This window comes from Phalacrocorax carbo, chromosome 2 (genome assembly GCF_963921805.1).
Source record: "Phalacrocorax carbo chromosome 2, bPhaCar2.1, whole genome shotgun sequence".
NCBI classification, from domain to species: Eukaryota; Metazoa; Chordata; class Aves; order Suliformes; family Phalacrocoracidae; genus Phalacrocorax; species Phalacrocorax carbo.
Window position 1 is genome coordinate 2867821 of NC_087514.1, and position 12172 is coordinate 2879992.

The 12172-nt window shown below is 46.3% G+C and overlaps 1 protein-coding gene across 4 annotated transcripts in view; it reads right to left on the reverse strand.

Moving 5' to 3' along the window:
• ADGRB1 (adhesion G protein-coupled receptor B1) overlaps nt 1-12172 on the reverse strand; it is a 287480-nt gene that overhangs the window by 143208 nt on the left and 132100 nt on the right. For all 4 annotated transcript variants that reach the window (XM_064441996.1, XM_064441995.1, XM_064441994.1 and 1 more), the window contains exons 5-7: nt 6833-6997; nt 5144-5308; nt 1532-1696 (exon numbers count right to left, since the gene is read on the reverse strand). In XM_064441996.1, the coding sequence (XP_064298066.1) occupies nt 1532-1696; nt 5144-5308; nt 6833-6997 (495 nt within the window). The remainder of the gene's footprint in view (nt 1-1531; nt 1697-5143; nt 5309-6832; nt 6998-12172) is intronic.

Consider the following 12172-nt stretch of genomic DNA (forward strand, 5'->3'; position numbering starts at 1 on the left):
GGGATTCCCTGAGGAAACAGGTATACCAGGCTGAAAAGCTGCTGGCTTCTATGCTTGTAGAGTGGAGAGAACGACAACACTTGCTCGCCTGAGCAAGGTATGAGAAATGCCTTAAAAAGCTGAGCTGTTTCTGGCTGTCCCTGTTCTCTTGGCAAGGGGAGAAAAACTGTCTCCATCTCAGGGATCTACTCCTTCTCAGTCCTGTGGTCTAACAGGGATGGAGCACCCAGGGAGAGCCAGGGAAAGGGCCAAGAGAAGCATGGTAAGGAAAACTGGTTGTTGATCAGTCTTGAAGGCTTCTGGATGTTCAAGCTTTGTTTCCAGGTCAGAATATTTTCCACACCAGCTGAACAAATTAGTCCCTTTGCAACGGCCTCCCCCAAGACCTTTGCACAGCAAGGAGGAAACTATAGTGCTGGCGTCGGTCTGAGAAATGCAGACTTCTGGTGTTAGGTGTGCTCTGGTATCTGCTTCTATTTTCTTTGCTTCTCCTGAATGAAATGGCTCTCCTGGAGCCCGTGGTCCATTGTGTGAAGACAAGGTGATTTTTCTGAATGTAAGATACTGGCTACAACAGGTGGGGCAGCAGGAATTTTTAATATTATTGCTGTTATTATTGTTATTATTATTAATTTAAGGCACAGCTAGATGAGTAAAGTAAGTGACAAAACTTAGATAGAAATGAATTAAGGCTTCAATGTGCCACACTTTGTCATAGGTAAGGGTCAAAGCTGTGACACAATAGTGGTTGCTTCCCTGTTTGCTTCAGCTACAACTGAGTGGTGAATTGTTCAGCCTGGAGAAGAGAAGGCTGAGGGGGGATCTTATCAATGCTTATAAATATCTGAAGGGCGGGTGTCAAGAGGATGGGGCCGGGCTCTTTTCAGTGGTGCCCAACGCCAGGCCAAGGGGCCACGGGCACAAGCTGGAACACGGGAAGTTCCCCCTGAACAGGAGGACAAACCCCTTCCCTGTGCGGGTGCCAGAGCAGGGGCACAGGCTGCCCAGAGAGGCTGTGGGGTCCCTTCCCTGGAGACATTCACCCCCCGCCTGGACGCGGCCCTGTGCCCCTGCTCTGGGGGTGCCTGCTCAAGCAGGGGTGGGACGGGGTGAGCTCCAGAGGTCCCTTCCAACCCCTGCCATTCTGTGATTCTGTGATTCTGTGAATTATAGAATAGGGTCAAAAAAAAGAAGAAAAAAAAGAGGAGGAAAGTTGAAGCATTGTGGAGGCATGGAAAGGATTTCATTGATTTTTATTTTTTTTTAAACACATACTGAAAACTGGTATGTAAGGTTAGAAAGACATGTTCCCTGTGGGTCATCACTCAACTCTCTGGGGTCTCCTGGACCATTTGCCAGCTATGGATTTCGGCTTGCACAGTCCATCCTTATGACCCACAACCTCCTTACTACTGTATTACTGAAAACTGCAATTTTTCCCCAAAGAAAATAGGAGGGGATTTCACGAAAGTCTGCCTGGGACTGCAGAGGAGGATGACGCAAGAGAAAGAAAAGGTTATTGATCACTGACCTGGGCACTGGCGTAGGAAGCAGTCCCTGGTCTCCACCCAGTGTCCCTGGCATTCAGCTCCCCCGTAGGAGGGTCCATTGCACTCCCTCGTCCGCTGCTGCGTGCCGTTGGAGCAGGAGGCAGAGCAGGAGCTCCAGCTCGACCACTCATTCCAGTTGCCGTCCACTGAGTGGCCCAAAGAAAGATAACAAAACTGAATGTGAAAATCGCTCCCACTGGAAGAAGGTGTGTGCAAGAGCCTCCGGCCTGTGCCTACAAGGGACCGAGGCAGGGAATGACAACCCAGAGTCATGGAACATGAGAGAGGGCAAAGGCCATCAAGAAAAAGTTCAGACAACTTTGGCAAGGACAATTTGCTGGGACCTTCTGCAACCTCCGACTGGCATGTTATGGCTTGGCAGGATGCAAGTGCCATAACATTTCAATTTTTATGTCCATACTCTACATGACACTATAAAAGTTGAAATTATTGATTTTACACATTCGAACATAAACGTCAAAACTAATAATATTGCCGATCACAACATAACGTCAAAATAGAGAGCATGGATCATGTTTTCACTGAAAATTTTGAAGGAATCAATACATTACCATGACATTTTCCATTCTGGGCAATCAGCACTTTTTGAGAGAACCCATTTTTCACCAAAGCAATGCACCAGTCTGCAGGAAGGGATCTTTCTCAAGCATCCGAATACTGTTTTTCATTAAAGCACTCACAAGGAACTCGAATCACAGTGTTATTCACAGTAATTCACGCTGCTAGCCGGGAAATGCTAGGAGCAAAGGTGTGCTTCAACAGGAGACCACAAGCAGAGTGTGCGTGTGTGGTCAATGTACTTCTCTCATGGCTGAATTAACACTGACAGGCTTGATATGTCTCTCACAGCATTGTCTTTGATAATTAAATAGAGGAGGGAGGGACAAGAGAGGTTATGGTAGGGACAGGGTTGGAGAGAAACATGAATACATCTTATTAACGTAGTACAGTGTGAGGCATTCCCAACTGTGGCAGTCACACCATAATTGGTCTCTGATCAGCGGATCCATCACCCAGTCTGCTATTCCTGGAGCACCTTTTTCTCATTAGCAGCAGTCATCATGCTCTGTTTAGCTCTCACTAGCTGTTAGCTCTCACTCAGAAAAGCAACCTGAATCCCTGAAAAGTCTGAATTCTGGCTCAGATCATGTTGCCGTAGATTGCAGCTCATTTTCTTTGGCTTTGTTTGTCAGTCCAAGAAAAATATATGCAGCCTGGTCCCCTGTGTAATCTGCGAAGACTTGAACAGCCCCACATAATCCCCATTGCAGTTGAGCAGCCTTTTGTTTGCAACCACGTAAAAAAATGTCAAAAACATCCAGGTGAGCAGCTGTTAACTCACAGGGGAACAGATGAGCTCAGAAGGTGTGAAAAATCAAGCAAGCATAACGGTACTTCCAAAAGGTGCTTGTTTTTAGCAATCGCAGCTTGATGTTTCCATTGTGCATAAATTTAAGGCATCATGTCGATGCCAGGGAAATCCTAGAATTGGTGATTGGCAGGTGATTCCTCTCTGGAAATGATCCAGAACCCCACAAAGTAGATCCTACCAGATATAAATTACTGTGGCTTTTCCAACTGAAGGAAGTGCTGTTAGTTTCTATGAACTGATGGTGTTTGACCTTCATTAGTATTCCCCTATATTGGAAAAGTAAGAATGCATTCACCGAAGTAAAAGTTGCATTTGAAAAAAAAAAAAAAATCAGGTTATATTTACCAAAATTGTTGCGTTTACCGAGTCCCTACCTGCTGCTGTGGCAGTGGTGATTGGCAGGTTACCACAAGTGCGAGCGTTTGGAATTGCAAAAATAAAAGAGAGCCACATCCATAAATTGCTCGTTCAGTGCCAGATAGGGAACAGGTCATTTCCTTTGAGATGAGAGGTTAATTATCCATCGACTGTAATTCCAAAGATATTTTAAAAAAATGGAGAAATAGAGATTAAAAAAATGGAGAAACAGAGATGACCATGTTGCACCTCCAGCCACGTGCGCTGCTGTAAAGGTATCTCTTGGGCAGGGTGCGGAGGGCTCTCCATCACAGCTGCGGCAGAGGCCGCTCGGTGCCATTGTCACACCTCAGTGTGAGTCTATCAAAAACGTTCATTGGGGTCTGGCTGGTGTCGTCTGTGCAGAAATTGGCATTGCCTTCCCTCTCTCTCTCCGAAGGACTTGGAGCTCAGCTCCGGAGGAACAAAAGCTCTGTTGTCCCTGCAGCAGAGCATTTTTATCAGTTGTAGCAATAAATCCTCAGAGCAGGGCGGTAATAAGCGATATGACCGTGTGTGTCAAGCGCTGAGCGGTGCCCATTGTTGTGCTTCAATGAGTCCCCCGACGCTGCACTCATTTGGCGCAGCAAAGCCACTGATTGCCTTTGTGGCATTAATTAGAGCTGAAGTCTTGCAGTTGGGCTGCTTGTCTTTTCCACCACTGTTTCTTTCGCTGCAGTGTATTCACATATTTATTTGTATTTAAATTAATTATGGATCAATGTTAGCTCAGGATATGCTTTATTGCCCAAGCAATGCCAGGTCTGACTTCTTCAATTTGTCTTTTTATGACAGAGCCTATTTGGTGTCTGGGAAGTTCTTATTCTGAGTAGAGTCTTCTGGACCACAGCCAGAAATGCAAGGATAGTTACCTGGGGTGAAAACTGGATGGAAAATGCCAGTAGGCTTCTCACAAATGTTTTCACAAAGTTCTCATCACTCCCACAATCCCTTTCCTCCTCCGGGGACATAATAATGTCTCATAATGAGTCTCATTAAACTGGAAAAATGTCAGTTGACATTACCTTGGGAAAGAGAGGGAGTGTTGGGGAGCTCCTCTGTGTTCAGGTCATGTTCACCAGGACACCCTGAGTTAAATTAATGGGGACCCTGTGGTAAACCCAGGGTCCGTCTGGTTTAGGGGAAGGAAGCCACAGGAGCACTAATGGATTTCCAGTGTTAAAAGCCATTTCATCTTGAGGTTTCTTTCTGGTGCTTCAAAGCAAAAGTCAGGGAGAGGCATTTGGAATTTAAATCTAGGGGTAAGGAAAAGGTGCTTAACAGTACTAAAATATGGTGTGGAAGGCTCTCAGGAGTCTCTTAATCCATCTCAGCCACCAAAGCAGTATCAGGTACAGAGAAAACTTGCATATATAGTTAATTAATGCACGTATATTGCTAGCAAGCAAAACTTAATTAATTCCAGCACAACAACAAGCCGAGTCAGGCAAAATAACTTTAAACCATTCACTGGAGATAATGAGTGAGAAGCTTAAGATGATCTTGGAAATAGTACTGATAGCTAAGCCAGTCCAGATCCATCCCATATAATGTGTTCTCTGAAAGTTATTACACAGAGCAAATCTGAACCTAAGACAATGTTTAGCTGAATAACCCCACAAAGCACCTCTAGGTTTCTCCTCCAGTGTGTCCTTTCCTCATAGAGGATCCTCTTCGGGACAGTGCAGTCTCTGTGCTGATTCAGCTGAGGCAGCTACAGATGCGCTCAATAAACCATGTGTGGGCATCTTCAGAGATGGGGAGACCTGCTGGAGGGAAGGCTTTGAATCTCTAACTGCCTTACCTGGGCAAAGTGCAATGTTGCAGAACTTTGTTTGCTTCTCCGGGCCCTCGCAGGGGTTCCCACCAAATTGCGGGGGCTTGCATGTGCGGGTCCGATCCCTGTACCCTCTTCCACACGTGGAAGAGCACAAGCTCCACGGAGACCACTCGTCCCAGGTGCCGTGCACTGCAATCAAACCAGAAGAAGTAAGTTTCTTTCCAAAGGAGGTCTGGAGAAGTGAGTGAGCCCACAGAGCACAGCATCTTCCCACCCAGAATGAGCAGCATGTGAGAAGTGAGTGTGGGAAGGCCAAGAACAACCCAAAATGTGCAAGGAACATCGTGTAATTTTTTATGCTTTGATATCAATGCCAAGTGTCTGTTACTTTCCGGTCTATTTGAAATATATCACAATGCACTTTTAATTGACCCTATATTTTTCAGATTTTTGAGCCAAGAGAAAAGGGCATTTTTTTGAGCAAAAGATGCAATTTGCTAGAGAGGAACAAAAAAATCCCCACTATCCTTTGGGAAGCAGCTTCACCATCATTTTGTCACTTCTTACCCTTATTTCCCTCCCTCAACACGTTTTCTCATTGAATCATCAAAGCATTTTCAGGCTCCCAGAAAAGCTATAGTCTGGCTACTAGTTGCTATCATATGTCAGCGACACCACAGGGGCAAAGCTAGGGAGACCTGAAAGAAGGAAATGGGATGGGCAGCATGCTCCATTAGTGCTCAGGCCATCATATGCAACTCCTGGAATTAAGCATCTTAAGCCTTCTAATCTATATTGATCTAATATTCTCCAATATAATCTAATCTAATCTGGCTAGGTTATTTATGGAAGGTTACTCAATGTAATATCTAGAGGCCAAATGTTACAAGAGTGTACTGGTCTCTTTTAAGGGACTTCATCCCTTCCAGCTTTACCAGAGAAGCTGATGCAAAATCAATAATGCTTTGGAAAAAAAAAAAAAAAAAAAAAGAGAAACCCAAACCCAAGCACTTTTCCAGTCCTTCATCTGTTGCTAACAGTGACTGATCCACCAGTATCAGGAAAGGGTGTTCAAACCTAACGTTTTTCAATTGTCAACAAGCATTTTGCATGATAAAAGATAACTAGAGGAGGCAATGCAGAAAAAAGCATGGGAAAACAGATTGGTGGTTTCACCATTGTAAGACTGGTTCTAAACAATGATGTTGCTGGTAGGGAGTCGTGAATAACACACCTGGTTTAATAGCATAATTCTTCAAAATAAAGTCCAGGGTCTCCAGGCTGTAATTTTTCATCAAAATTGTGGAAGAAGGAGTATGAAAACAGAGATGATGGCTAGCTCAATTCATAAACATACCAGCAGCCTGAGTTTTTCATGTTGACTTTGCAATGGTATGCCCAGCGTTGGCATCTGAGCAACTGGTGCTTCTTTTTCCCAGTGTGCCCCATGCTTGGAAACACCCCAAAAAGTACACACCTTTCAGATGTACTGCGTTCATTGCCTTTAAGAAGCACTGAACTGTCCATGCCATGCAAAACAAGTGCCCATCTAATGGTGCTTTGTCTAGGAAGGGTCTCTGTATGAGGCTTTAGGGTGAAAAGAGAAGAAAGAGGAAACAAACATCTCCCTCCCAGTCGATATCACAGTGGAGATGTCAGAGGCGGTCAATCCCTTCCCCTCCTGCCCAAGCCTACACGGAGCGCTCAGCCCACCTGGGCACACGGCAGAGTTGTTGCACTGTCTCTGCTCCCGGAGAGGGCCGCTGCACTGAGTGCTGTAGGAAGACGACACGCAGAACCTCGTCCTGGTCTGCCAGCCCTCCCCGCAGGTGGTCGAACACACGCTCCACGGGGACCACTCCTCTGCCGCGGGGTCACCTGTTGGGGTTGGAGCAGAAAGTGAGGACGTGGCATCCTTGGTCCCTGGATCTCTGGGGCAGTGTTTTCCAAGTTGCACTTCACCAGTTGCTGGTGATCTGTGAAGCTGTGCAATGTGTCCCATGTGTGGTGTGAAAAGAAGGATGCAAGGTGAGAAAACGTGAGGGTTGACACTGGGCTGAAAGTTTTTATGGGTTACTGTGTAGAGCTGTAACACACACGCCTTTAAAAAAAAGGAAGGATGCTGTGGAAGCATCAGGGCACTGGGTAGGGCAGGCTCCACCATGGATAACGAGGTGATATAGCCACTGCAGAACTGTGTGAGCTGGGCTATGTATCATCTACTCAGAGACAGTACTAATTAAGTAACAGTGTTTAGACAGATATAGTAAATGTGTCCATAAATAGAGCAGTTGTAAGGATTCAACTCCTTTTCCTGCCTTCTCACAGCTCCTTCCAATGCAGGTTGGCAGTGGAGGAGCAGACAAAATAGAAGATGGCAGTGCCTGGGAAACACATTGGCTGAAGTAATCCCACAGAGCTTTGTATGGTCATCTTTTTCATCTGTAGATGCTCTGAGAGCAAGACTGACTGTTCCCAGGCCTTGCACAACCCCTGTCAACTGCTCACCTGATGGGGCTGTATTGGAAAGGCAAATAAAAGCATCCCATTGAACAAGAGATGGGAGTGGAAAGCATTGAGACATATTCGTTTTGTCATTAATATCCCTGCAGGCAGATGGTTGTGCCAGGGGCATTTCAGCCAGGTCACAGCCACCAGATATGTCACCAGAAGTGTGACATGGGTGGGAAAAGGACAGTTTTCCATTAGTTTCATAGACATTAGTCTATCCTTGAGAAAATGCCTTTCTCCCCCAGATGAAAACAAAAGCTTACTCTGTTTCATTTAATTAGAGCTCTGCATTGTTTGGGTTTTTAGATTTTTAATGGGTTACTAGTAATTACACATGATAAACCTAGAATGTAACATTTGGTATGTATAGTACACAGACACAGGCATATGGCACAAATAAACACAAACACATCTTTGAGGATGCATAATAGAGGGGCATGTCCTTCTAGTAACAAGTTCTTCAGAGCATCAGACTCTGCCATGACACATCATAACCAGATGCATCTCACAGATTACGGATGATATAAGAAGGATCGTGGCACTGGGTGCAGCAGGTGCTTCAGGGGTCACACAACAGGGCACAGCCTGAGCTGCAGCCAGCACTTGGATGTGTTTTCCCACACCACCACCCTATTCCCAAAGAAAACTGGATGGTAGATGTCATACTGGATTGACCAGCAGCAACAAGAAGCATGAAAGAGACTCTAGCCGTGGGCTGCTACAGCTTGAGAACTCAGCCTGCTTGTAAGGGTTTATAAATCAGCTGCACGAAAGTCAGTGTCACTACAGGAACCATGATGGGGACTGTAAAGGCTTGAGACCACCAAACTGCCCATTACTACCTCAGCTGACCTAAAGCTGTGCATATCTTTTTCTTCCTCAAGGTGGTGTATTTATTTACTATTGTCTTAAGGAGAGTTTTCTGCATGCAACAGAATTTTATGCAGGATTTCAAGTGTTTATGGCTCTCAGCAATCTGCTCATGGGGATTTTTGGTAGTTATCTGCATTATTCGTTATGTGTCATGCTTTTCAGCACATCTACTTTGAATGTCTCCAGTCGTTCATGCAGCTGGTAGTTAAAAGTATGCCCACTAATTGGAGACTGGCGAATCAATATGTGCAGGCCTGTTGAAGGGAAAAAGTCTAAAGGATGACCTGTCCTTGATGCAAAGTGCACAGACTTTCATTCCTTTGATTACTGGCTGGAGTCAGAAAGAGGTAGAGGTAAGAATGAATCTTTCTTCACCTCATCTATGCCATTGCAGCGATTATCATCAGACGTTACTGTTTTTGTTCATTAAGCCAAAGTTGCTTAATACTGTTTCCCCTTGCTTCTGTGTTTTGTTTTATTAATCTACCCAGCTTGTTCCAGATAGATAAATGTTATGGACCATTGGTCTTTCTCTGGGTTGTGAAGCCTTGGGGCTTCAAGAGAACACTACTCCCATATCCTATTTCTCAAGTATTAGATCTGCTGGTATGCGGAGATCTGCATTTCCATGGTAATTTCACTGTCTTTCCAATAAGGAAATCAGCTGGCTTTGTCAGACAACCCGCCCTGTGGTACTCCGAGTTCACCACCAGTAAGTTACCTTTTTGGTACCGTCATTTCAGCATTTGCCATCCAGAATGGTCCAGATTGCTTGAGGTGTCTCTTTGGCCCACAAATCCCAACCGTTCCTGCTACCTAGCCTGCTTGGATGCTGCACTGACAGACAATGCCTTCGCATTGCCCAGACAACCCCCTCCATCGACCTTGAAAGCCTCCCCAGTGCTGCACCCAGCAGCACCAAGTGCCTCAGTGGCAGGGAGCTGCCATTTTTTGATAGTGAAATGATGCTAGTCTGTGCTGAAAAGTCTTTCTGAGAGGCCAGAGATGGATCAGAGGAATCCTGTAGAGACACAGTGGCCTCCTCCATCAGCAGCTCATGGCTTGGAGAAGTGCCATCCCACCACTGCCCCACTCAGCCTTGGCTGTGGTTTGCAAGGTCCATGTCCAGACAAGAGTTACTGTGTCACTAGGTGAATGAATGGCATCTATGAACCAAATTCCACCTCTTCTGCCTCTTTCCCCTTCTTTAGTATTTTTGGCTTTTGCCCTTTCACAGTAGAAATATCTCTGATTAGAGGTAAACCTCAGTTATCGTCTCTCACGTTGCACCAATGTCTATCTTTAAAATACAAATAATAGTTTGTTTTCCAAGTGCTGGTTACTCCTTTGGGTTTGGTGCCAGTTTGAACTAAGCAATTTATCTCAGTTTATAGGGACACTATGTCCAGTCTAGTCTCAAACCTTGCAGAAATTCAACTGATCTTCAAACCATGCAAGACCCAGTTCTGAGATGCTCTCAGGCATCAGGACAAGCTCTCTCATTCTCCATCCAAGAGAAGCAGAATATTGCCCATCACCAAAACTATAGATGAGAAGAATTTCTGCACCTCTGTGGGTCAGACTGCAGCAAATGCAAATTGCTGGATGCAATATCTTCTAATTATTTATGCCAGTGAATCCTGGCTCTGTTTTTTAATATAAGGGCAAGAAGTCTACCATGCTTATCAGGTTTGAAAGCCCCCTAGTACAGCTCAGTACTGTCTTATAATTGGACTTGCCAGAGTTGCACTCCACCAAATTGGCCTTCACCCCCAGAAGACAAGGGGCCATGCATGGCCCTCCGTCATGACTGGTGCCTGTAGACAGACGTCTTTTTAGGACTGACCTTTGATTAGTCCTGTGATGCTCCAGGCTAGCTTGGGGATTAACAGGAGTGTCCCAAAGGAGTTCACAAGGGTGAAGATCTCACTTCAGGTGCCAAGATGACCCTTTGCAGGCTTGCTGCTCCCACAGAGCCAGCTGCAGCACCCATCCTGCAGCTGGAGAGGGCCCAGAAGGTGCTGCAGAAGGAGACACACTGGGCACCACTCCATGGAGATGTAGCACTGCAATCCAGGATCCTTTCCAGCTCCTGGCCAGCCCTGAGAGTAACCGAGCTGGTCTTACAGAGAACTGTCAACTCTCCACCAGGATCCCTTTTATTTTTGGCATTGTCTGTCAATCTGATATCTCACCACGTGCAAGCCGCTTCTTTGCTGACATCCTGCTGCTGGCAAAGACCTCCTGGAAGCAGTCTGTGGGTTGAGCTGGGAGGGCCTGTGCCAAGGACCTGCCGGGTTGGATCTCACTCTTGTGCTATTGCTGGGAGAGACACGTGGGCAGCCAGCAGCACCGCAGCTGAGAGCACAACTGTGCCAGAGCCTATGGGCCAACAGGACCTGGACACCAGGGCTGTGGAGGGCTGGCAGGAGGAAATACTAGTCTTCAACTGGGCAGGGCCATCCCCTCATCCCTAGTCCTTATGGTTCAGCTATTTCTGTATTTCATATTTTTCCATGTCTTGAGTGGATGTGAAATGCCTTATCCCCTACAGACTGTGTTAATTGCTAGGGAAGACATGGGCTTTTCTTTGGCATCCCCAGCTAAAGACTCCCTCTAAATCCTTTCCTGGGTTGTACGCTCTGCCTGGTCTTTACGTGTCCTCCATCCTGATTTCTTTGAACAACTTGGCTGCAGTTGCTGCTCCTGGGATAGTGGCAGGAATGTGGCAAGCTCGCAGCAGGACAACGCGCATCTCCCAGCCCATGCTGCACTCAGGGATACCACAGCCCAAGTCAGCCATGCTACAGCAGTGCTTATGATGGCAAGGAGACAACAGAGATGTCACTGAGCCCAGAAGCAGTATCCAGCTGCACGGCAGGAAGAAATGCCAAGCTATAAACCTGATGGCTGAGCTACAGGCTGGAACAAAGCACTGGGGAAGCACCTGGGACCAGGCAGAGCCGGAACAGTGGGGGACATCACAGGACCTGTCTTGGAATGCTTTCTCTTCCCCCCAGTTTGGACATGTCTGACTGAGAGATTGAGCTCAGCTTCACCAGGTTATAGTGGTGCAAATGCCCTCCCTCTTCTGTAGCTTTTTGCCTATGATCCTGCAGGCAGCAGAGCTGCTTCCACTGGAGGGAGCAGATTCAGCGCAGGGTAGCAAGGAAATTCAGACTGTCTTCTGCTTTGTGTTGAAAGCCACAAGCCCAGGCATTGCCCGACCACCCCCAGAGCCTCCACACCATCAGAGCTGCACACTGGCAATGTCCTGCTGCATTGGATGAAGCACAGCTAATTTACACCAGAATATGACCCGCTCTCCCTTCTAATCTATTTCACAGCTCTAGCTCTTAAAATCACCTGTCTGAAGCTTTTCTAGAGCACAAACTGTTTTCAAGCTCACTGGGCAATGATTTTAACCTGTAGTAAGGATCAGCACACCTTGCTTTGCCCAAGATCCATGATCTGTTGAGCTTCTGCCACAAAAGGCAGCTGTGAAGGAACAGCTCAAAACCTCTCCAGATCAGGCCTGACATAGATCTAGGTCCAACTCATTCCCATCTTCCCAGACCACAGTCTCTGATATTATTACATATGATCACCCTTCTGTTGCAGGAGGATGGAAGATCCTGCTGCAGAACCTATCAGATACAAGTCCTTGCA